The 27,129-nt window shown below is 39.6% G+C and overlaps 1 protein-coding gene across 1 annotated transcript in view; it reads right to left on the bottom strand.

The window, feature by feature from the left end:
- The window catches only part of MAST4 (microtubule associated serine/threonine kinase family member 4), a 304,832-nt gene that overhangs the window by 58,217 nt on the left and 219,486 nt on the right, over window positions 1–27,129 (bottom strand). Inside the window, exons 6-9 of the mRNA XM_059833920.1 lie at window positions 19,499–19,587; window positions 9,151–9,220; window positions 5,979–5,999; window positions 5,150–5,228 (exon numbers count right to left, since the gene is read on the bottom strand). Coding sequence (XP_059689903.1) covers window positions 5,150–5,228; window positions 5,979–5,999; window positions 9,151–9,220; window positions 19,499–19,587 — 259 coding nt within the window. The remainder of the gene's footprint in view (window positions 1–5,149; window positions 5,229–5,978; window positions 6,000–9,150; window positions 9,221–19,498; window positions 19,588–27,129) is intronic.

Raw genomic sequence — 27,129 nt, 5'->3', positions numbered from 1 at the left:
ATTATTATCATAATTATTATTATTTTCTTTTATTTTATTTCACTTATTAAACTGTTCTTGTCTCAACCCACGAGCTTTCTCTCTTTTACTTTTCCTGTTCTCTCCCCCATCCCGCTGGGGCGGGGGGGAGTGAGTGAGTGGCTGTGTGGTGCTTAGTTGCCAGCTGGACTTAAACCACGACAGATACTCTAGCACAGGGAAATTTCCCAATACAGACCATCACAGATGGCTCTTTCTATAAAATCAATCTCTACTTTGGCTTCAGGGGATTCCAGGAAGATCAGGCAGACAATAACCTGTATCACACTTTTCTTCATATAAGGTATCACAGAGCCCAGACACAACAGGATTAAAGTGAGAATCTTCCTTTCGCTAATGACTCTCAGTTGTATCAGGACCATCACAGGCACACAGTGCGGTTTCTTTGAGCTCTGAATTCTCCTGTCTGTACAAATCCAAATTCTCATAGCAAAACTCTAAAAAATTAACTCTCCTGGCATTCTAGAATAGCGGCTCCAAAAATCATGTAAGATTTAACACATTTTTAGTATGCACAACCACAGTGCATCATGGCAATGCAAATTGTTCTTCCAACACAGAAAGACAAATTTGCAGCCAATACCAGCCAATGTAACCCCAAAGTCTCCTTCCTCATCTCCTTACCCTACCAACTCCCCATCCAAATAAGCTTGCAAGAATATAATCTACTGGCAAAAATATGCAACTGAATATTCTCTCACTTTATCATTTTTATAGCCTTGCTCTCCTAGAAGACACACAATCATCTCAACTGCATCTCACAACTGGTAAGATCTGGTCCAACTTTGCTAGAATACAATATGCCAAAAGTTTCTTTTCAATCAAATAATCTTAGCAGGAGATATTTTCATTTAATTTCAACTTTGTTGTGAGAACTGGTGTATGTGGTACTTGTGCCATTTCTAAACCCACGAGCTTCATTATATTGGTAATTCCATCAATCTCTTAACTTTCAATATTAAAAAAAAACAACAAAAAAGGCTAACAAGAAATGGTGAGCTACACTCACCTGATCATAACTGTGATTACCACAGATAGACCCTTCTGCCCCTGCTTTGAATTCCAATTGCTTGTAAAGATCAAAATCATGCTCTATTGTGATGTGCAAAAACTGTTTCTGGTCTCCAGTTGACACATCTCTGGATTAATGTGAATCTTATTTATCCAGCACTGAGAAGGGAGCATTCTATATGTACACTTAGGCTATTGTGTGTGAAGTGGTCTCTCATTGCCTCTAAGAGTTTGTAAGAACGTGGAGGAGGAGGTTGCACAGTGCTGCCTGTTTCAGATTCTGAAAAAGTACATGAAACCAATTAGATGGGCACACTTCCAGTCTCCATTTTCCGATTCCCATATATTGTCCAGTGGATAAAAAACAGAAAGAAAAGAACCTAACCATAAGAAATATATGGCATGAATTCTCTACTACAGGTTACAGTACATTTGCTACAGGTTAGTAAATGCGACACCCATCTTCAAGAAGGGCCAGAAGGAGGATCCGGGGAACTACAGGCCTGTCAGCCTGACCTTGGTGCCGGGGAAGATTATGGAGCAGATCATCTTGAGTGTCATCATGGGGCACGTACAGGACAACCAGGCAATCAGGCCCAGTCAGCATGGGTTTAGGAAAGGCAGGTCCTGCTTGACCAACCTGATCTCCTTCTATGACAAGACGACCCGCCAGGTGGATGAGGGAAAGGCTGTGGATGTTGTCTACCTGGACTTTAGTAAAGCCTTTGACACCGTTTCCCACAGCATTCTCCTGGAGAAACTGACTGCTCATGGCTTGGACGGGTGTACTCTTCACAGCGTAAAAAGCTGGCTGGATGGCTGGGCCCAAAGGGTTGCGGCGAATGGAGTGAAATCCAGTTGGCAGCCGGTCACAAGTGGAGTCCCCCAGGGCTTGGTTTTGGGGCAGGTCTTGTTTAATATCTTTATCAGTGACCTGGACGAGGGGATCGAGTGCACCCTCAGCAACTTTGCAGATGACACCAAGTTGGGTGGGAGTGTTGATCTGCTTGAGGGTAGGAAGGCTCTGCAGAGGGATCGGGACAGGCTGGATCGATGGGCCGAGGCCAACTGGATGAGGTTCAACAAGGCCAAGGGCCGGGTCCTGCACTTGGGTCACCACAACCCCATGCAACGCTACAGGCTTGGGGACGAGTGACTGGAAAGCCCCCCCGCAGAAAAGGACCTGGGGGTGTTGATTGACAGCTGGCTGAAGATGAGCCAGCAGTGTGCCCAGGTGGCCAAGAAGGCCAACAGCATCCTGGCCTGTATCAGAAATAGTGTGGCCAGCAGGAGCAGGGAGGTGATCGTGCCCCTGTACTTGGCACTGGTGAGGCCGCACCTCGAATACTGTGTTCAGTTTTGGGCCCCTCACTACAAGAAGGACATGGAGGTGCTGGAGTGTGTCCAGAGAAGGGCGATGAAGCTGGTGAGGGGTCTGGAGCACAAGTCTTATGAGGAGCGGCTGAGGGAACTGGGGTTGTTCAGTCTGCAGAAGAGGAGGCTCAGGGGAGACCTCATCGCTCTCTACAGTTACCTGAAAGGAGGTTGCAGAGAGGTGGGTGTTGGCCTCTTCTCCCAAGTGACAAGTGACAGGACAAGAGGAAATGGCCTCAAGTTGCACCAGGGGGGGTTTAGGCTGGATATTAGGAAAAATTTCTTTACTGAGAGAGTGGTGAAGCACTGGAACAGCCTGCCCAGGGAGGTGGTGGAGTCACCATCACTGGAGGTGTTCAAGGAACGTGTAGACATGGCACTGTGGGACATGGTTTAGTGGGCATGGTGGTGTTAGGTTGATGGTTGGACTTGATGATCTTACAGGTCTTTTCCAACCTTAATGATTCTGTGATTCTGCAATTCTTACTGCTCTGTACAAGTACCTGAAAGGAGGCTGCAGAGAGGTGGGTGCTGGTCTCTTCTCTCAAGTGACAAGTGATAGGACAAGAGGAAATGGCTGCAAGTTGCATCAGGGCAGGTTTAGATTGGCTATTAGGAAAATTTTCTTCATTGAAAGGGTTGTCAGACATTGGAACAGGCTGCCCAGGGAGGTGGCTGAGTCACCATCCCTGGAGGTATTTAAAAGATGTGTAAATGAGGGTCTTAGGGACACGGTTTAGTGGTGGACTTAGCAGTGTTAGGTTTACGGTTGGACTTGATGATCTTAAAGGTCTTCTCTAACCTAAATGATTCTATGATTCTACTGCTGGTTTCTTCAACAAAATTCAAACTTAATTTATTGGAAAAACAGGTTTCTTTCCACAAGTCAGAAACTATTTGTTCAATGCTAGGCAAGACATCTATTTTAACGTTTATATGATGTGGTCTAGTCAGGAAATATCAAGGGAGAACTCAATAACAGTCTATAATGAAAGTTAAGATATCTAAGCCCATAAATAACAGTGCTGTATTTTTTCATAAGAAATGCAAAAATGATGTAAAACTGCTCCACATTCCAGCACGCATACAGTAGTTAGTAAACTTAAGTGGGAAAGAAATATACGAACTAGAATTACCATTTTAAAATTGAAGATGTCAAAGAGGAAGCATATGAGTATGGACTGAAAATTCAAACTGTGTTTTGATATGTTTCTGACACAGCTTTTCATTTTCTCTCTAGCACAAGCCTGTTTCTTAAAACAATGATGGAGTTGCTATGGCAATTACTTATTATCTCACATAAAATATATTGACATAAAGGAGGTTAAGTGAAGAGCACAGCATATTTGATCTAGTTGCAAAGAAAGGTGTACAAACATGCACTATGGAAAGTGGTTAGGGAATTAATGTGAAACCAAGCAATTCCCTTGGCAAAAGTAAGATCTACACAGGAAGGAAAGCAGAGGTCAAAAATCAGTGCTGCTGAGAAACAGTTCTTAAGATACATGAAATCCCTCAACCTGCTTTGAAGTCAGCAAGAATTGACTTGACTTTCCAGAAGCCTTTGTGGACAAAAATAAATTAAGAGTTGGTTGTAACACAAAATGGTTATGTTTCATCAGTGTACAGGATGTGGAACTCATCACAAGAGAAACAGAACACACCCAGGGGAAGAGAAAGCTTACTTAAATTGTAGAAAAAACATTTTAAAAAAATCAGATATCAGGTGTCCATTAATAGGTATCATTCATAAAACACTACTTTTGTTAATGATACAACCCTAAAAGTAAAAAACCAGGCTAAAGATACAAAACAGATTTGCAGAGTCATAGTTGGGTCCACACGGACCAAGCCCTCTACTGCAGAAGACGTAATGTAACTGTCAAAACATCAGCTATCTGCAATTTCCAAAGCAGGCTTACTCCACAGCTCTATCTCCCCAGTCTCTCAGGTGTCACTATCACAACAGACAGCTTAGTTCCAGGTTGTAATAGGACCCAGTATTTCCTCTCCAGTACAGAGGTGTGCAAGATGCCCAAAGGTACAGATTCATACTTCTCCCACTGCCTAGCTCCGAAGTATGGAAGCAGGATCTCATGCCCTGCTATGGTACACATCTCATGCCAGATGGTACATGTATGGCAGGGGGGCTGATACAAGATAACTTCAAAAGGATTGCTCTAACAGGCAAAAACTAACAAATTAGACTTACATTTATCCTATTATGTATCCCAAAGGACTTTTCTATTCCACTTACAGTCATCTAAAATGCTAAATATCTAACCTATTATCACATGCCAAAGAAAAAAAGACAGGCAAATGTGCGATTCATCCCGTCTTAAGACAGCAGTCTAACCTAGGATGGATGAATCATGCCATAGAGTGGCTTCTCTTTCTTTTTGTTACCAAGGCAACCTCCCTTAAGACTTGATACCTAACTACCATATGGTTAAAATAAGGCAGTATGTCTCCCCTCCCACTGCCCCACAGAGCAAAAGGGGGCAGATAAACACTACTCACTACCAGAAAATAGCTCTAAGCAAAGCACACATTGCTTCAAGTTTTTTTTATTTCAGTGAAGTAAAGCAGTTTCATATCCCATATTAATTCAAAGTCTACCAACAGTAACAAAACCTTCATTTTCTTCTCCTAAGAGAAGCAAGCTACATGTAAGAAGATAAAGCATGTAATAGAAATCTATTAGCAGAGCCAAGTGGATACTTACAGAAACAGTTGAGCTGGGTGTATTTGTACCATAGCCAGAAGAAGGGAGAGAAGCCAAAGACCAGCGGCGACCATCAGTCCTGTTGTGAAACCAAGGTTAGTCAAATGAACACTGTAGAATCCTAATACAGAAACATCTGTGGAAGTATTACTGTGTAAAACTGCATTCCAAAAGCATGATACAAATAGGGTTTTTAATAAGAGTAAACTTTCACAGGGGACCACAATAAACAAGCATTCAGCAGGGATGATTAAGACTTACAGACATTTTTTTTTCAGTGTGTTTTTCTAGTTAAAAATCTATGAGATGAAACAACCACAAAGTGAATGAACAGCTCCACAGAATTGGTGTCTCACTAATACACACAGAAATGGACCGCAGGGAGTCTTCACAACTCTCAGGTCCATGAGATGAAAATTAATGAGAAGCAAATTAAAAACTTGGGAACAAATGCAAACCACAATGCTCTGAACCACAGAATAACCACCACAGTCTGCTTGAAATACAAGGGTAGTGCTTTCTTAAATGACATCAGTACAGGGCACCAGCAAACTAGCAGGCTAATGTCAAATAACTGCAAAGAATCATTAGGTAAAAACAAACTTGTTAAATGTTAAGATATGTAAATCAGGAAAAACAATTTTGCAGCAAAAATCATGCTCACTCAGAATAATAATAATAAAAAAAAAATCATAACCAAAACCAGTTTCTGTTCTTCACCGCTTGAGGTGAGCTGCACGCAGACAACATGGAACTTGAACACTCAAAGTGACAAAACAAAAAACAGCTATGGGAGCCATGTTTGGATTTTTGAGGAGGAAATATTTACCTGTCATTTCGGTGCCCATGACTGGAGTACAATTGTATCAAATATGTTAAAAAAAGCAAAATAATACATAAATAAAAAAACAGGACAAGTTTTTATTAACAAACAGTATGATAGTGGGGGAAAGGAGAATTGAGAACTGTTTTACAGCCAGTACAAAGATCATCTCTCAGGTGTGATTTACACAAAAAGTGTAATTCCATAAAGGAGAACTAAAGTCATGCCAAATCAAGAACATTAAAGGCCTTGATGCAGCTTACCTGCCCGTCAAGCTAACTGTCTAAAATAACCCCTTGCTTCTCTCCATTCTAATGCCTTATTTCCTTACTCACCTTATTTCCTACTCCCATTTATCCATCCACACGCCACAACCCAAGTCTCTGGGACTTCAAATACATACAGTGTGAGAAAAGAAACTACAGCACATAGTTAGTGTTAAAATATAAAGAGAACATGTGCTAGAAGGACTGCTGACTGTATCAAACACTGAACTCTGGAAAAAACTTCCTCCTCCTTAATTTTGTTTTTAATTCATTAATTCTCCTCCCTTCTCCCCTTCCCCCAGGTATGCATGAGCTACCTCCAGATGAATGAACAATTCCAAAAGGAGTTTTCTCTACATCTTGGCTCAGCTGCACAAGTTCACAGTTGAAAGAACAAGAACTTGGAAGTTATTTAAACATGGGTGAGACCCATATATTCTGCAGCTGTGAGACAAACTACTTCCTTACTGAGTAACTCATATTGAACAGGGTTCCTGCATCACAGAGCAATTCTCACACAGAAGGGCCACTGAGGGTGGGGATGGGATATCACCGAAAGTTATCTGGGAAGCAAAAGTCAGAGAACAGGAAGCATCCATAACAGAAGGCGGCAAAAAAGGGTAGCAAGCCCCTACAGCATTTTCCCCTGGACTCATACACCACTTGTCCCAGCCTTACAGTGAGGTCCTACCCACTTTCCAGAAGCTCTGGAAGGCAGGATCTGTCACCTACCCATGGGCTTGTAGATGCTGGACTTGCATGTACCAGCAGAAGAGGCATAAGCGGTGGCTACCAGAGGCACAGGCTATTCCCGGACATTGATCACCCCACCAGATGTGGGCAGAGGAAGGTGACACTCCTGCTCCTTGCCGAGGGGCCTGGGGAAGGCTGCCTCCAGCCCAGCACACCAGCTGGCATCATTAGCAGAGGGCCACATTCCCACTGCAGCTCCCTTTGCTGCCACCGCTGTGTGATGTGGCCAGCAGCTGATGAGAAACGGCTATGCTGGGAAGGCCTCCTTTCCCACAGGCTTCCAAACCATTTCCTTTGCCCTTCCCTCCCTTCCTCACAGTTGCCCAGCTTTTTGGTATCCCCACTGACTGGGGGGCAGTGGATGGAAAAGGAATACCCATAAACCTACACCACCTCACTTCTGCTCCTTCAACCTGCATGTGCAGACACACAGACTGTCCTTCCCTTCCTTGGTATCACCATTAAATTTACAAAATAACAGAAAAGGCATAAAGTCAGAAGTCTGAGAACTGCTCTCATTAACCACAGGTCATTTTACTACCAAAATGCAACCTATCACAGGTTATATGAAGACAACCACCACACACATACCAAATTCATAAGAAAATTTTACATTAATGCTGTTTTAAACTTAAGCGTCATCAAGCATTTTCACTATAAACATAGAAAATAATCAGTTTCCACAGAAAATTGCTCTGAAGAAGTTTCTTGAATCCCACTGAAGTGGTGAAATATTCTGAAATCACAGAAACTTCTTGTGTTAGCATTCCTTTAAAGAATTCAATTTACAGGGCTCTAAAAATGATCAAAATCCAAATGAAACACTGGTAAACAAATTAATTTTTTCCTCCTGAATTTTAAGGTTTGCAAAAACATAATGATTTAAACTTTCTGTTGATTATGGGTGGGAAAGGAAAACTACTTCCTGCCCGCTGTATTTCTAAGTAATGCTCAGTCTTCTACATCTGCTTTTTCCATTATAAGCTATTTCTGGATTTAATGAATCTTTCTAAAAATATGCTCACAAACAAATGTAATCTATGAAGAGGTAGCCTTCCTTTTGTAAAGATACTATCAAGAGGAAGTAGATTCAAAAGAAATACTCAACTTTAAGATGTTGATTAAAAAAGTGACATCAGATGCTATTAGAAAGATTGACAAGATCTACTGTTACAGATTAATTAGATTCAGATAAAAGGAATACACAAGTAAAGTTTTCTCCCCTTTGCAGCTTTTAAAAAGAGTTAAGCCATTTCCTTGCACTTACTTTTGAAAGCTTGTGTGAGCTAGTTTACTGAACTCCCAAAATAAAAGTAGTAAAACTATAGCGGCAAGTGCTGTCTCATTGCAAATGCAACAGTTACATGCCTGGCACTACTTAATGGCAAGGAAAGGCACAGCATTCCAGTTTCATTTTTTGTGTATATACTCTTGGGTCAGCACAAACTCTGCTTACCCTCCCAGGCTTACAGTTAATGAACACATTATTTGAGGTAGGCTGACAAGGTGTTAAGTGATAGGGAGCCACGCTAGCACAAACAGGCAGTCTCCCATGCCATGCTATCAACTTTGGTTATGGTTCATTTAATAATAATTTACTTCATAGATCACTTCAAATTCACTTCAGATCTTCAAAAATTCTACTAGCATTAATTAATCCTCACAACACTCCTATGACAGAGCTGACTGTCTCAGTGGTACAGATAGCGAAACAGGTGAAGGTCAGGTATTAAAGGTATGGTGACAGGATTGCTGTTGCCAGTAAAATCAGGCCCTGAACTCAGGACCTCTATAATAGTGCTCTTGTAAGAGATGCACTTCTTACATTGTTAAGAAAAACAGTAAGAAAAACCCTGGATGTAGCTTAAAATTCCCCCATACCTCAGTGGATGAGGAGATAGTGTCTGAATTGGATCCATTACAATTAAGTAATTAAAAAAAAATATTTTTTTTTAAATTCAGAAAGGTATGATTGCATTGTATCAACCATCCAGTACAACTTTGTTGCAAGTGAGGTTCAGAAGAGTTTACATAAGCGAGATAACATTTGTCATTCTAAGTGATAGACTTGACAGCTATATTTGCAATCGCCTTTTAATATCTGTATCCAACAACATTTCCTCTATGCAAAATGCATGCTGCATACTACAACTTCTTACCTTCGTGCAAAAGAAAAGTGGGCTGAGGCACTGGGAGAGAAATTCCTAGGACTATCTTGAGGACTGTTTCCTGTTGGTGGGATACATAAAAAAAAAATTAATTGGGGTGGCGTGGGGTGGGGAAGAACCCATTACTCATTAAAAAGTGTTCAGACATACTAATCCAACCATTTCCAGGGTGGTTAGAAACTAATTTCAGAATTTCTTCTCTCACAGTCTCGGAGAAAATAAACTCTGAAATAGCGTCTTATTTCAACTCACGTTTCTTTTATATTTTATTTTTAGTTATTAGATTTTGTAACACATACAAAACCCTCTATTTAGACCTTTGAGAAGTCTCAAATTAATTTGAGAATTAAAGTTTTAAAAAAATCAGTATATTAGCTTGAAAGAAACATATTTTTAATGTCAGACACAAGGCATTTTTCTCAAATCACAGCAAACATTTGAAAGATAGAAAAATCATAATCAGCGTGATTCAGCTCTTACACAAAGTCTCTACAGCATTTCCACAGGAGCTTTTCCTAGCTCCAAAACAAACAAGCAGACAAAACACAATGAATGAAGTTTTTTTCCCTTAGTTCTGTTGAGACCAAGGAAAGGCAACCACCCTCTGTGATGAGAAGCAACTGCACATTGTGAACAGGTTGTAACTTCAGGGTCTGTTACTTCTTCGTATTAAACCACCCAACCTCCTGCTGACCACCATGAGTGCAGAAAGAAGGCAGCTGCTGAAAGCTGCTCCTGCCACCTCTGCCCCTCAGCACCTACAGCTAGAGAAGACGCAGTATCTGAAGAAGAAATAAAGACAACCCCTGGAAAAAAACCAAACCAAACAACCCCCAAAACCCACCAAAAGCGAAAAGGATTCGATGTAAAGTAGCACTGGCACACATCTAAATGTCAATCTTTCCTTACATAGGGAACAGACTGCAACAACAATACATTAAAGAAAAGTAATGTATTTGTTGTAGCATTTTATTTTTGGACATAAATGAGACCGCAGCATTAAGAAACAGATTAAAAAAGCTCCTATGTACGCAGTTAGAATCAACGTTTAATTTTTGAGGAGAAAATTACTACCTACATGTGAAAAGGACAGTACAATAGAGTCCTTAAAAAGACTTCAAGTGGCCTTGATTTCTACTCAAATTTTTGAATTAACATCACATTTATCATAGTCATGTCCTTAACAGATCCCACTAATTCTATGCAAGAAAGTGTAATCATGGAGCCATTAGGTAGCATATGCAGAGAAAACAGCCCCCCCCCCTTTTTTTTTGCTAGAAGCAAATGCAAGATATTTTTTGAGCTATGTTTAAATCATATCTTTGCAGCTGCTCTTCCCATGGCCTTGTGAGACAAGGACTCCACTCTTGGTGGCCAGTATCTCCAACTTTTTTTTGCCTGTTTATCTATCAAGGCTGAATTATGGCCTTCAGACACTTCCCTCCTCCCCCTCAAGACCGCAGCTTCTTCATTGCCCTTCAGACACTTCTGAGGGCCTTGATAATTGCGAGGTGGCAGGGATTTTCATTCCCTGAAAGGCAGGAGGAAGGGGAAGCAGAGAGAATCTGAAGCCACATATATGGCACAGATTTCAATCTTTATTTGGGGACCAACAAAATTTATTCTTGTCCTGCATGAACTGCAAACACCAAATTACTGAGAGCAACAGTTCATTTAACTTAACAGCTAACTGGATTTCTTTTGCTGCTACCATAGCTTTTTTAATAAAGACAAGCTAAAAAAAAAATAATTGTAACACTATGCAGATAAAACATGGTCACAAACTTTAGCTACGGCATTAGAAAAAATCAGCCGTAATTTGGAGTGTGTCGTGGACTTAGATAAGAGGAACAAAAAAAACCAAAGAAGCTACCTTAAACTCTGACAGAAAAGCAGAGAATTGGGCTTAATGCGGTGAGATGTAAACAGCTTTTGAGCAGAAATAATTTGACAAAAAAGCGTATGAGGGTTTGTAAACAAATTACTTTCCTCTGGTAGCTATTTTAAAGTTATATATGCATATATTCACGTATTTAACACACATCAAGGGCATGTGTAACTGTCCATCAGTTAGTCAGAACATATGTGCAAACTTCACATAGAAGCAAAACACATGGTGGAAGAATGCAGTAATTTTATAGCTATCGCAGTGGATCTGAGGACACACAATGCTGCAAACTACCTCGCTAGAATCAACGAAGATCAATTCCTTACGGACAAAAGCTGAAGAAGTCAAAGTCTTACTCAGGAAGAGCATCAGATCCTGTTATTAGGAAAATCAATTTGCAAGCACTATTGCCAATAGCAAACGAGCTTTTAAAATAACATAACTGGAAAGCAATATACATAATACCTGGATACTAAATCCTGTGGGTTTGTCTACATGTTGAAGAACTCAAGACAAGTCTGGAAACAGTGAATGAAAATCCAAACCCAAATGACTGGAGAAACAGCTAGTGCTATTATGGGTTTAAGGTGTGGTGTTCCAGAAAAGCAAGACAGGTTAGAAGCGGAGTCCTATACGTGACCTTCATCCATCACAGCATTCATCCACCCATCTGCAAGTCAATACCTGGGAGACTTTCAAATAAAAACCAGTGCCATATAATTCTCTGACCATATGTGCAGTGCTTGCTTATTAGTCAAATCCCGCTGTTCTCTGGGATCTGCTGGCTGTTTCATGTTTTAGTCCTCGGGTATCTCTATGCTGCTGAGATTACTGTCGATGTTTCTGACCTAGTAAAGTAAACCTGACTGGTGGTCAGGCATTAGGTAAGTAATTAACTCCAGCATCCTCTGGGAGACACAATGAATAGGCAATCAACACACCAAAAGAATACTCTACCTCATGACAACACACAGGGTGCTCAGTTTGCAAGCAGCTATTGTTAAGAAAACTATATTGAGACTAATTAAATTGTGACTGTTTTATAAGTAGCTTCAAGAAGTCCTATGTCTTTGCCACAGAGGGAAGATGTTTTAAATCTTTTTATAAGGCATATGTTACAGCCACCGTATAGTATTAATATATTTTTAATAGCTGTCTACTTAAAAAATAAAGAGTTTGAGATGCAATGATTTTCTGTTAGCACTGAGGGAACAGATTAATGGTAATTGTTATCCCAAATTCCTGATGGATCGAAGACAAATCCAGCTTGAAGTCTTTATGTCATTATTTGATGGTCTTTTAAAACAAATCACAGTACATCAGCACCACAGTAATACAATATAACAACGGGTCATACGTTCCTCTGTGTCAGTTAACTTGGTGGTGAACTTGCGCTGCAAAGTGAACAATACACAAGAAACCATCTACCAACAGTTACAGGTCTGACTTTCATACCATAACAAACTATGCCAGTCAGCAGAACACACAGCTGGGCAATAAAATACTTTTCAATACTTCTGCAGGTGCTTTCCACTGAGATCCACTCACAGGTGAGAAGCTCAAGCTATTTCAAAACCTGGATTAATTATGCTTCACACCAGCAAATGACTTTCCCCAGTAACAGCAAGGAAGATTTGCAACACTCCTTAAATCTGTTTGCCAGGATGTTTTGCTTGTTCTGACCACTACTTAAAATACTGGCAGTGCTATGTTTTAATGAGATTTAATTTGAAAGTCAGTTGTATCTGCAGGTAACTTAGCACTTACATTTTCCTCTCCTGCCCCTAAACTAGTAGAAGATGCTCTGAAAGTGCTATAACAGTTGTACTTTACCCAAAAGCAAGACTAAATAACAAGTTTTGTTTTAGCAAAACAATTTCTATTATTCTACATGTGACAACAGATTGATTGAAATATTGTATTATTTTCCTTTCTGTAAATATCAGTTTTCTTTTAAAAATTGATATTCAGAACGCTGCTTTAATCTTTAGCTTTCAGCATTCCCATATTACACCATGAAAACACACCAAGTCTTCATTCATTTACAAACCTAGTCCTCCTTTCCCCAAAATCCAGTCAACGCAGACTGTAGCTAAAGCAGAACAGCACAGAAGCTGCAATTCTTCTTTGCTTCAATTACACTGTAGTAAGCCAGTACTCATTATCGCCTATCTTGGACAAAAACCACAGGATCAAAGTTAAAAATCCAGGGAAACTAAATCTAAATTTGATGCATACACACAAATGCCTCAAGTGTGATTCAAACCTTAACACAACTAATATATATGGTGTAAACAGCTTTGTTCATTACTATACTTCAATGTAGCTAGCTAAAGTACGTCTATCAAACGAAATTATCTGATGCAAGAAATAAGTCCTAATGTAGTGAGAGCAGAGTATTAGCAGTCAGCACTCGTAACAGTGTCTGCCTGGAAAGGTCTAGGCAGACCTAAAAAATCCTAGAAAAAGGATTACAAGTGGAGGTAAGATCTCCTTGGCCTTAAATTTTGCTTTTAGCAATTGCATCATGTAATCCCACTCATGAATTTATTGAATCCAACAGGAAAGGTCCCTGCTATAATTAGTGCTCCATTCGTCAGGAACCCTCATGTTCTGGTATATATGGCCAGCAGTTATTTCTCTTCCCATTCCATGAAGAAAACACTTCTGACTGATTTAGATGCCAATACAGTTTTTTCAGTCCTTCTGTTGCTAAGGCAAGCAACTAAGAGTCTTTCAGTTTTACACCAAAAGCTCTCACATTCTATCCTACCAGCCTTTCTCCCCACGATTCCATCTGAAAATGTATGACCATAAAAGCACGCAGTATTCCAGATGAAATCTAACCAGGACATGGTACAGTGGCACGAAATCTTCCCAAATTCAATCGAAAATTACTTCCTTTATACATCTTTGGAGATTTGATTTTCACAGCTACACTAGACTGGTCCTTGCAAACATAATCTGATCCAGAAAATGCAGTCAGGTCCTTCCCTAAATTCCTTGTAACAGATGAGTCCACAGCTTACAGCAGACATTTCTGTTACTGGTCCTCCAGCACAAAATGCTGCATGTTCCCATGTAATATCTTACTTCTTTATTGCAGTTCTCGAGATCATTCAGTCACTTCAACACAGTTTCCCAATGCTGTTTTATGCTGAATGTCTTCCAAATTTACATCAGCTACAGTAATTTTATGCCAATGTCACTTATGAGAAGATTAAAAAGGTTTGGCCACAAAACCAAAACCTGAGGACTCTACTGATAACCTCTGCTCCCACTTTATAATATGTCTCATTTTAGCGCAAGCTCCGTCTTCTCCCCTTTAAATGATTTCCTACTTATCTTGCAATTCTTGTCCCAGTACCTGTCGCCTTAGCGGCACCACATGAAACATTTTACTAGTATACAGACGAGTAAGATTTACAGCATTGCTGCCAGCAGCTAAATCTTGTTCCTACAGCAGATACAATTAAACAGCACCACATGTGACCATTAATCATTAGGGGTTAGTATCACCCACAGGAACAAGCTCCTGTGACTACTGAGGTGGGGACACCTGAATGCCCTGACTTGCTGAGATGATAACCATTCACTTTGCAGGCTGGGTGGCGCAGATGACCTGCCTACACAGCAGCAGGCAGTCAGCTGGAAAAGCCCATTGATGACCAGGGCACCAGATGTTGTCCAAGCTGATGCTGCAACCCTTCGCTTCCCACAATTCTGAATGTACCCACAGTTCATGCAAAAATTAAAAGGATCTTTCAGCAGGTTTAACAGCTTCCAGCCCAGATACTAAAGGCACAGGATGTCCAAATAACTAACCTAAGACAGTTACTAATAATGATGAAGGTTTGAACCCAAAGAAATAAGCTGGTATAGATTTATTTTCTATTTTAATAAGAAAGATAAAGACTTTATGTAGTGAAAACTGATGCTGTTCTTGAAATCTTTTATGATCCTTAAACATATGCATAAGGCACAGTGGGAGACTTCAGCTGCAAACTAAAACCTGACTTTCCACAAACACAAATTCTCTCTGCAGGTCCTGCACACAGGAAAAGGGCATTACATGTATTGTATTAGTAAGTGATGTACATAACAGAGATACTACGTATCTGCCATATACACTGTCTTTTTCCTATCCCCTTTTTAACCCTCAGTCTCAGACCTTACACCCCTCTGTGCGCTCCCAAGCCTTGGACTACTTACTGCTCTAGTAACTCTTTACTATAGCCCACGAGCCTTCATGGTCACTGGTGCTTACAAATGAATCTGACCCTTCTTTGACAGGTGCTACTCATGCACTACTTGTGCCCTGCACAATATACTTACTTCATCAGTGTGGTACTGTATCACTTGTCTCTCCCTCCCGCCCTACCACAAGAATCTGAGAATGACTGAGATGGTAAGGCTAACAATTAAAAAACTTCACCGAAGTAGTCAGCATTTGTCCAATTCAGCTTGCATCTGTAAAGATTAACAACAGACTCCCGTGGAGGAACAATCCTCTATTATCTCCAGAGCAAACAATGAAAATTGGGAAGGGGGGACCAAAATTTGCCTGAGACCTCTATATGACTTTCTCATATGGGGCAATTATCATCATCCTAAACTTGGGCCACTAGTCCTCCTCAAAGAATGTCTATCTAAACTAGAAAATAGCTGGTGCCTTCAGTTCAGACTGCATCTAGGAGAAAAACAGGACTACAAGGAAGAATGTGGGTATAAAATGCACCTTGAAGAATTATGGTTACGTTCAAGAAGCCTTTCTTCTAAAATAGAGCAATACTGCTCACATCCAATCTGTTTTGGCTAACTCCAATCCAGATAGTTATGATTACCTAGTAGCAACCTGAGCTCTTCAGGAGGTCTGAAGTAACAGCACATTGTTTCCAAAGGTGCAGCCAGACCTCTAAACGATTGCTCGGCAGATATGGAAGATGAAAACATTCTTGAGCAAAGCCACAGATACTGGCCTAAGTGCTAACATAGTGCGCTCTGACTAAGACAGCTCCACCTTGAGATTCATAACATGCCTTCACGCACCTTGCCTCAGTTGATACAGAGAATGCATAGCACTTTTTTGCCCTCAGAGATGTAAGGCCCTGGGAAAAAAAAACCAGGTAGCTTAAACTAGTGGTCCAAATAAAACTCATCTCACGTATGAGACGCAAGCAAAGGTAACTAAGTATGTATTTTGCCTGTTCTCCCAACAAGCAATGAATTAATGCAGAAGGGAATAGGTTGTTTGTAGATCCAAGGGTGTCCTCATAAGGGATGAAAATGCTGACTTCAGATAACTCTGAGGCACTGAATTCCCAAGGAACGCCAACAATCTTATTAGGACTATACAAGAAGGGCCCAGGATAACACTGAAGATTGTCAAGTTGATAATTAATAGAAACTGATCCTAGGTGGATAAGAGTCTGACAATCTTGATTCCCTTCAGCTTGAATAGCCTATAATAAAGGGATAAGGACCTGCAATAACAACTAGGATAGTACAAATGTGAAGTCAAGAACCCAGTCCCCTTAAGTAAGAGCATCTAATGGAACTACTTTCAGTATGGGCAATAGCAGGGTCCCCAGAGGTGGCTGGAGTACCCTGACAGTAGGGAGGACACTAGTGGGATACAGTACCCTAAGAGAAACAGACCTGGCAGAAAAGCATTGATAGCATGAAATCAGAAGTCAAAATGGTTTTAAAAAGGCATGAGCAATCAGGGTCATGCATAATCTATCCACCTTTCCATGTGAATTACTCAACCACAGCAGGTTATGTCCTTCATTTTCCTGTTTCATGGAATCACGAAGGTGCCCAACAAGGAATCTCTGGGCACTTCCTTTCCAAAACCAAAGCACAGTGACTTCAGAGTATGTCCAGACCTTGAAAGTGGCCTCAGAGATTTCCCTTCCAGTCTCTCACCTTGAAGCAGATGTTACTGTTCTTAAAACTATGTCAGAAGATAGGCCATGGCAGAGCAATCTGATGCCAGCCTGACAGGTCAAGCCCAAGTTCAGTTAACTTTCCAAGACATGGAAAGACAGTAAAATGTAATCTTGCAGCATATGGACAGAAACAACTGAACTTAATTAATTTCTGGCCTAAAATGCTGTTAAGTATACATCACTATACCCAAGCATATTATGTTGGAAATGTTCAAAAAACATGTAGACGTGGCACTGTGGGACATGGTTTAGTGGACGTGGTAGTGTTGGGTTGATGGTTGGACTTGATGATCTTACAGGTCTTCTCCAACCTTCATGATTCTGTGATTCTGTAAAGTAAGTCCCAAGCTTGCATTCCCAATCACAAAGAGAATCACAAGACAGACTTCTGTTTGAGCCATGACCCAGCTGGCTGACAGATGAACATGTTCTGACTCTCTATACTCAAAGTACCTCATCTTCACACTAAGGTACTGCAAAGGACCTGTAGAACACTACCTCTCCTCGCTCCAGAACCAGAAGAAAATTCTGTGTTTTAAATAGGGTCCCTGAGATCCCCAAGGAACGGGAAAGGTTAAGAGAGGGGTATAGAGCATAGTGAAGTGGAACTCTCAGAGCCTGCATCTTCACCAGTGATTTTGATTTTTTTTTTTTTTTTTAAAGACTCACAGAAGCATGTTAGGCTTTTTCTAAAGTGGGAAGCAAGGTAATGAAGACAGACACAATAGAAAAAAAGAGAAATGTGGAAAGAGAATAGCTCTCAAAGCCTGTATAAAGATGCTGAGAAGATGAAATAGGACTGATGAAGCTAGGAAAGCTGACAGCCTGGGTTTGCTGCAACCTCTTTCTCCTACTGTCAGGAGGACTGCTGCACAGAGCTGAGTAACAAAAGAAGGACCCATCAAAAGGTGTTATGTGAAGGAGTCCTCAATGGCTCAAGTTCTCAGCTCTGTTATCAGTTAGACTCAGCCCCTTGAACAGCAGATCCAAGAATCAGTCTTTTGCTTTAACAGCCCAGTGGCAAACAATTGTGCAACGTCGCATGAAGTTAGATTAGCTGTTGGCATCCAAGCAGCCTAATCTGTTGCACCTGCACTCACCCAGGCAGATTCCTTGCACGAACTCTGACAACGTGCAAGAAAAACTTTTCTAGAGCAGGATCTCTCCAATGTCCTCCATATTCTGCATAATCTTACTAGGACATATTTGCCAAAAATGCATGTTATTACCATGCTTCAGCCAAGGATAGTCTAATGAATAAACTTGTTCAGCAAACTATCAGTGCTCGCCTTCACTGAAAACATTTAGCTTGCTCCATCCTCCTCTAGGATTGGAAACTATTTTGCTTCGCTCTCCCTCTTCTGCTTCTATTGTTTCCTCCTCCAACAGCTAACACTAATAAGAAAGATGTGAAGGTGTTAAATAGGGTCATCTCCAGTCCCTCCAAGACTTGGAGCTTGTAGTACACGCTCCCGGCAGGTCTGGTGCAGGCTGCAAAATAAGCACTTCCGATTTAAGGAACTTTTCCAGTATAATCTCACCATTCTTTCTGCATTTGGGGGACCCAGAGAGGGATCCCAAACATTCCAACATTCCAATTTTCAGTTTTAAAATAGTCTGCACCACATTCTCCTTCATCTGTTTGTTTTAAATGCTCTGCTGCCTTGAACTTTTCAAGTATCTTCATTTTGTCTGGATTCCTGGTTGTGATAGCCCGCTGCTCAGAGTGAAAACCACCACCGTATTTTCTCTAATAATATTGCTTCCAGAAGAAAACTGGAGATGCCTTACTAAACTCACCATCCTCTTCAAAAATTCAAGTGAAACTCTACACCTTTTCTTTTAGCATCCATCTGAGAGCAGTTCTCTGTAATACTCAGTGTCATTGCCTACACAAGTATTGGTGTGGGTCTTTCGTTTTGGTGTGTAGTTGCAGCCAATGCCCAAAAAACATACAGAGACAATAAACCTTTGAGTAAATGTGGTTTGATATGCTAAAAATGTTCCTTTCTAAAATGAAGACAATAATTATCAACAAAATACTTATTTATGGACTTTCATTCAATCTTTAAGTGCTTCACGTGCTTTAGAAGCAAAACCCAATGATGAGCAATTTATTGCTGTGTAAAGTGAATAGAATATAATACCCTACTCACTGACTCACTGACTCCACTACCTTTACCATGTGTGCAAGCTATTTTATATCCTTTTCACACTGATCTAGGCACAGAAAGGGAAGAGGGAGGGAGGGGAGCAGAGGTGGGGAAATAAAAAAATAGCTACATGATCCATGTTAGGTATTTCTGGACTGCTTCTCATGATAACATAGAATTTATGGATCTAACCATAACAGAAATCTGGATGGAATGGTATGTAACTTTTTGCTATTACAAACAGTGGAAAGAAGAGTAGTGGGATACAGAATTTGTCTGTTTTCCTTTCTTCATACAGACATTTTAAGAATTTAGTAATAGCACTAGTAGCATAGATATAAAATCACCTGCATGAGCTGAGAGTGGTGAATGAGGCCGAGGCAGAGCTGGAGACTGGCCATTGCCCATCAAACTCTTCCTGTTGCTTGTTCTACAACTGTGAACAAAAAAGAGAGAAAAGACGACATTAGCATCAGAAATACAGTATGTGCCACATATGGACGTTTTGAGATTCTGCTACTTTGTTCCTTCATTTCCCAGTCTCCTATTAAAAATCAGAGCTATTGTTGTTTTTGTAGGCACATCTACGATCATATTGGATAATAGCAAAGACAGCAGTTTCCAAACAAAATGCGCCTTGGATACTTTTCGGGCTTGCATGTTTGCTATTCTGTGCGAAGACCAGCATTACCCTGTAGAGTAATTCACAAAATGTTCTTCCCTGACCGCAGCTTGTTTCTCTGCCATATACTTTTTGTAATACATAAAAATATACAAGCATAATGTGAAACGCTCTCAAGCTTAGGATCACCATTCAATGATTAAACCTATTTCTGTTGCATGAACTGTAGCTCCAAATCACATGCCATGAAGAGCAATGATTTATCAATGAGAATGATACAATAATTATAAATGTAATTATTGAGATAAATTTCACATCTGTGCCTTTTGTCAATGGAACAGATGATGCCTAAGAAGATGAATGCATTTTTTTACTCATACATTTTTCATCTGCAAAGTCACTAATTTCCCATATCACAATATCATTAGGCAAGACAAATAGTAAATTAACACATCTATTAAACTTGGGAAAGGAGATATTTTTCTTAAATACATCATACAGTTTTTAAATATTTGTTGGCAGAAATGTTTTTCTTTTTTCCTCTTTCTACTATAAAGAATATTCTCACAAACATAAATCCCCAACACTGTGAACATTCATGCACAAGGAAAATAGTATCTTGAAGTCAGAGAGACTGTAACTGTGTATAAACTTAAGTGCATATGCTAATGTTTACAGCACTGCAATCAGAATTTTTTCCTGTAAAGGTTTAGAAAAACTCAAGACCACTAAGAGGGCAAAAATTCAGACATAAAACCAGTTCAAGAACACAGAAGGTTCAAACAGAAGCAGATTCAGATCATATATGTAGATGTCTCCAGAGATGAATTTTGTAACATTATGATATCTATGTAACAGCCAGAAAGCGAGCCTGATTAGTCTTGATACAGTGTAAGTTGAATAAAATGCAAGAGAAAGGATGGAGTTTAATAGCATGAACAGCTAGTAAAACAGATTCAAAAGTAATCCAAAGTAATACTGAAAACAAGGGAAACAAAGAAAAACAAAGGCAGAGGAAATGTTGACTATGAAAGCAGTATAGACGATACCTGCAATATGCAAAGAAAGTCAAACACTAAGACCAGTCTCCCCTTGAAAAATGTTTCGTGAAGCAGTAAGAGTGCCATTCTCAACTGTTTAATGGGTTCATGCAAAGTTCATTTGCATGAACTACACAATGAATTGCCATATCACTTAATTATTATAATCAATTAAACAATGAGTTAACTCGTAAGTATATACTTATCATTACTGCAGTTCTATGTAAGAAAAGGCACGAAATGATCGCAAGTTTCACATTTAGAGCACTGGAGAAGACAAAACTTATTTAAGATATACACTGCAATTTCTAAGCTGAACAAACAGGGAGAACTTTTTACATGTGCAATTATACACGTGTTTTTAGGAATCTGTCTAGATTAAGCTCAGCTTTCTACAAGTATTTTTAACATACTCAGCACTTAATCTACTTTTTAAATGATGGAACTTGAGCAAATTTCATGAGACAACAATTTCAAAGTCATATTGTTTCCCCCATCTCTAAATTTTGTCCAGTTGAAGAGCCCTATTCAATTTTTCTCTTATCTAAGAATGGTCAAAATTCTTCTTTTTGGCTTCATGCAATGTCGTCATATTTTTGGTAACTTTTATTGTATCATACTATGACAAGCCTCATTTTATCTGCTACACTTGATTTAAAAGCTTGAATAACTGTCCCTTTGCAATTCTCCAATCTAAAACTGAACCCAGTAGAAACATTTGGTATTCATTAGACATTCGTTAAAGGACACACAGATTGCATCTATCCACGATGATGTGATACCACTACAGCATGTGTGGTGCAGGCTGGGGTTAAGAGAACCCATTAAGTGACTTTAAAGCAGCCTTGCATGGCTGAAGTTTGGGATCTAAAGGATCACCACATCTCCTGTCGCAAGGAGGGAACTCATTTTAAACATCTAATCCCTGGATATGTTCTCAGCAAAACAAACATTACTTTCAATAAATTCTAGGCACCCTTCACTGATCTTGCTAGAAAAATGATTCCAGATATAGGTTTATGAGTATCATTTGCCCTTATCTATAGGAATTGAAAGTTTTATCACTTTTGACAGAATTTCCTAGGGAAATTAAATGACTGCCTTGTATTCACTTCTACATTGAAATTCAAACTTCACATTCTTCAGGTGAAGTTAGAGCAACACCTTTCACAAATCATTATCAAATATATCTAATTCAAGTTACCTTGATTTTTTTGGGGGGGTTATTTTTAAGAACTATTTGTGGGAAGTATGATGGCATTACCTTCAATATCAAAATCTTACGTAATGAGAAAACCTTCCCCCAACTACCGTTTCAAAAACATCTTTGCTATTTGCTCAGACGTGTCTGCAGCTGTATGGAGAATTTATCTTTTAATCACACTCAAATGAAATGTTCTGTTGAGAAATAGAAAACAAAAAATACGAAGTCTTCTCTATTTGTCTTACCAGTAAGGTAAGATGCAAATCTCTGCATGAAAGGACAAATCCATCCTAGAGCTCTCGCCGTAGCTTTGTTTTTTCAGTTCGTTTTACGAAGATTTTGAAACATTACCCACCCTGTATAATCTGTGAAACACAACTCCTTCCCCAGAATAATGCTATTACAGGAGAGGCTCTTTGTGGGTGAAAAAAAAAAATAAAATAAAATCTTCAGGGAACATTGAAAGATGATCTAAGCTGCCAGAACACCACAAATGGAAAGCAGGGTCACACTAAGGAAGTATCAAAGCATTACTTACTGAACTGTATTTAGCCTTGAAACAGCAATCTTCCGTACACAAAAGAATCTCAGAAGTTAAAGCCATTCTGCAGATAAAATCGTTTTTCCTAGATCTCTGAACACATCAGGTAACTTCCCCCTTCTATTGTCTTCATAAACCTATTATTCTCCCATTCAAATCTGACAAGATAAACCAGCTGATAAGAGGCAGCTCTGAAAGAAAGCCTCTTTGTCTGCAGGAAAGTTATAGCAGTGCAGGAAGAGTCTACAGGATTGTAACTTAGGGAAACATAAACCTTGGTAAACCACAGAGTGCTACACCCTCAAAATGCAATTCTCTAAGCCTTGGATTTCATGTTGTGATCAGGTTGCATGGCACAGACAAGAGAGTAGCAAGCCAGGCAGCAGATACAACACAAGGTTTAGAGCACTGAAAAAAAGGAGAAAGAAAAAACATCTGTTTCCAAAGAGAGGAAGAGAGTAGGGGAGAAGAAAAAAAAAATATCAGTCGTGTTCAACAACAATTACACTTTGGGGTGCACACAAAAATTGAATAGAATAGAAAGTTTAGATTTTTTGCCCTTTGTCATCTTCTCTGCCCCAGGAAGATCCTTCCTGGACTTTAGCCTGTTGCCCACAACCTAAAGTGGCAGTCCTAGATGACCACCTATCTGGCATTACACCGTATCAGCAGTGGCCCAGACTACTGGCACTGTTTCTTATCTTGGAATCCAAGTCATAATTTCCTATTCGGTTTCCAAATTCCCCACAGACAGGTTCTGCCTTACCTCCTGCTCTCTGCCATTGACGCTCGGGCTCACTCACACCTCTCGTCCCTATCCTGACTTCTCATCATGTCTCACTGCTGGGGAGTTCCTCCTTCGTCCCAGCTCCAGTATCAGGCCCAACGCACTAACCTCCGAGTCACTTCTCCTCCAGCTGGTACAGATGATCCACACTTCCCATGAGAAGTACTTATGATAAAACAAATAGAGGACACTATATGAAAAGTGCTTTGTGCTTACTTTGTTAATCACAAAGCAAGGGTGAACTACAGCTGCTGAAAGATGCAATCCAGTTGCCATGAAGCTTGATTACCTTGCTCCTTAAATAGTCACAATTCTTCCCATATCAGGCAAAAGCTGTTTGGGCAGAGATGATGGAAACTGCTAGACTGAAACCAGCAAAGCACAAGGCAAAAGTACTAGTATGGCCATTAAAACAGAGCTACACTCCACAAGCTTTTGGAAACACTAAATAGAACAAAAAGTTGAAGCAGAAATCCAGTTCGTCTAGGACAGGCAGTACTTCATCCAGAGCTGAAATATTAAATGCAGGTTTCCTAATAGAATAATCAAGAAATGGCAAAAACTGTGAGAAGTATGCACTGAAATTTAAGTTTCTTCCTCAGAACAAGGGCTAATATGTGAACAAGTTACTGGCAGTAAAGGTTAATTGCCTTCCCCCCCCCCCCAAAAAAAAAAAGCAGGGAAATAAGGCTGTATTGACAGAGATTACCACTTGCCATGCTTTTCATGGCAAATTTGGCATCTGCTTTCATCATTTATAATTATTTCATTTCAACATTCTCAATTACTAATATTTACACTTGTAATGAAGATGGATTTGGACTGTAAGCTATTACGACAGTTCACCACCTTTTACAGGCTATGCTGAGCACAGCACTACTCCACAACACAGCTTCTTAATTTTGGTATCAGTGTAATACAGTGGTTTAGCTGAAGGTAAAGATTAAAAGGAGACTCCTCCTATTTTAAGAGATGCTGCAAACAAAATGCTTTATTTGCGAATACAAATGCAGAGAAATTAAGCTATTGCCATACCCAGAATGCAAAGCCTGACCATGTAGACGCAAGAGAGACTAATAATGCAAGACCAGCACTCCCACAAAGGCTCTAGGGATAGAAAAGGTGGTTATAATTTCTCTGATTTTAAAATTGCATAGCTGAAAACTACATGCTGTCCCTAGCAAGACTTGAGAAGTGGCCACTTTGTTTATACAGGGAAGTTAAATTTAAGTTATATTTCATCTATATTTAACTTGTTATGAAGCTAGCTAACCTACGAATTCATAGTTACTTATTATCTTCATGAACAGCAACACTGAAGAGTCAACAGTGCACACAGCACTGACTTAAAAAAAATTGAAACATTTAAAGTGAGGAGTTTTACTTGTTTTGTTTTGGGTTTTTTGTTTTTGTTTTTAAAGAAGCAGCAGCCTTTTGCATTAAAAAGCAGTTTGGTGAATATTTCCAAGCTCTCCACAATCCAGCCAAGTTCTATGGGACATTAACTCGAACAAATGCAAAAGCCAGCTGCCATGAAAAGATGACGCACATTGATACTGCAGCAGTTTCCTTGTCAAAAGCAGCCTTTAAGCTTGTATTTGATGAAGCATCTCCTAATCTAGAAAGTCAAAGTAGCACATGGCTTGCAGTTAATGGTAGCTTCACACCTAGATCGCCATATAAAAGAAAATTAATCAACCAAGAATGTTCCTCTCTGAATACTGTGGAATTAGGGTTACATGAGTAAAATCCACAGGCTCCATTCAGCACTATTTTTTGCTGCCCTGTTCTGCCCTATAGCTAAGAGAGACTGAAGAGTAAAGAAGCAAAGGTTTACAGTTTTGAGACGTATTTCCTAGACTGAAGTAGGTAAATTCTCAAGGTGCTACAATCATTGAGAGAAATGTGCAAACCATCTGAATGTGAGTAAAATATACCATCAGTAACACCCAGTTTTCTTTTTGTTCTTTTAATGGCTTTCAGTGTTCCACACTCATATCCATTTAGTATCACCTAGCATTATTTTCTGATATATTTTACTCAACTACGTCTGCATATACACTTTCCAAATTTGGTGCATGCATACAGATATGTATATAAACATTCACATATATACATTCCTATTTTCATGTATATAATGTATATGTATATGAAGATGCATATATAAAATCCTGTATTTAAAACATTACACATACAGCCAACATCCTATTTATTATATATTCCACTCTCCGTGAGGAATTATTCCACATCAGTCTTTAATGAGCTGGGGAAAAAAAAAGTGTCTTGGGACTTAAATTTTAACTGTTGTAATGTAGGGATTCAGGTTTTACTCTTTTGTATTTAAGGTTTAGTCAAATCAGGCCAATTTTACTCTGAAGAAATGACAGTGTTGTCAAAACATAACGAACACGACACACCAAGATGAAGTATGCAGCTGCTAGCAGCCCTAGTTTGGCAGCATTTGTCCTGAATCTTTGCAACAGTACAGTAAGCGTTACAGTTTTGGCTATTGGCCAGGTATGCACAGACAGTAAGCTAAGGGTCCTCTCTAGGTACTCATGCATTTGTGTCCAACACCTTTTTCCCTGCCATTACTACCACCTACCAGCATGACACCGTGCCACCAGAACTTCATCCTTCCTCTCAACCATACGAAAGAGGAGACATCAGTCTTTTTCTTGATCTTTCTAAAAAAATCTACAGGGAAAATAAAATTTGAAATGCAACCAACTGGATGCATAATCACCCTCTGCATGGACTGTCTGAAGGGTTCAAAAGCATCCAAGACAGCATCATTGCAAAAATACCTGCCAAGAAAAATCACAGAATTGCAGAAGTATCTGCCAAATCTCTGCTGTTCAGACCTGAGGAAGACTGTTGCAAATTCTCAAGGTGCTACAATCATTGAGAGAAATGTGCAAACCATCTTACGCTGTAGAGCGCCTCTCAATCTCCATCCCTCCAGTGTATTACAAAACAAATAAACAGGTCCTTCATTAAGCCTCTCAACTGTACTTACTAGTTAGATACGTGTTCAGTGTATTCAACTACAGTGACTGCTCTCACTTCTACTCTATGCCATTTTGATCCATATTTTTGCTTCTTCTCACACAGGAGAGTATCAGCAGGGTTTCAAGAAAACGGAGTTTCTTTTGCAGAACTAAAATGGTGTATTTCTATCTGTTCTGTTCCTTCCTAAAACAACTGATTCAGTTTTAACTTGTTATAGAGATAAATATTTAATTATGTAACATAAAAAAAGAGTATTAGGGTAACTACTGATTCCATAGTTGTACAACATTCATAAAACAGCTGCATACAAGTCCATAAAGCACACAAAGTGGGCAGGCAGCAGAGAGCAGACAAAAAGAACACCCAGGATCATAAAACAGCCCACTGCACAATTCTGCTTCATTATCCACAAAATGCAGTTTTTGCATCTTCGTATCATATAACCTATTGAGAACACACTGATGGTATCATTTAAATCCCACTGCTTCTTGAATTTCTTTTTTAATCTTATTTGCGCTCTGGGAAGAGACAAAACCCAAGTTATTAAGTGAATAGCACGTTTGCTATCATACTGAGATATTTAACTGAATTCCTCGATGCACAAATATTACTCTTCCAAAATAGAAAAATAAGTAGGAAGCTAGTACCAGAAGCAGAGCAAAAATACACAGGACTGGCCTAAATCATTGCTAAGTACGATTATCTTTATTCTACGTAATTCAGGAGATGCAAAAAAAAAAAAAAGGGCAGAAACACCTCACTGGAGAAAATA

The sequence above is a fragment of the Gavia stellata genome, chromosome Z, assembly GCF_030936135.1.
Source record: "Gavia stellata isolate bGavSte3 chromosome Z, bGavSte3.hap2, whole genome shotgun sequence".
Taxonomy (NCBI): Eukaryota; Metazoa; Chordata; class Aves; order Gaviiformes; family Gaviidae; genus Gavia; species Gavia stellata.
The sequence above is the reverse complement of the archived record's forward strand: the minus strand, read 5'-3'. Positions and strand labels throughout refer to the sequence as shown.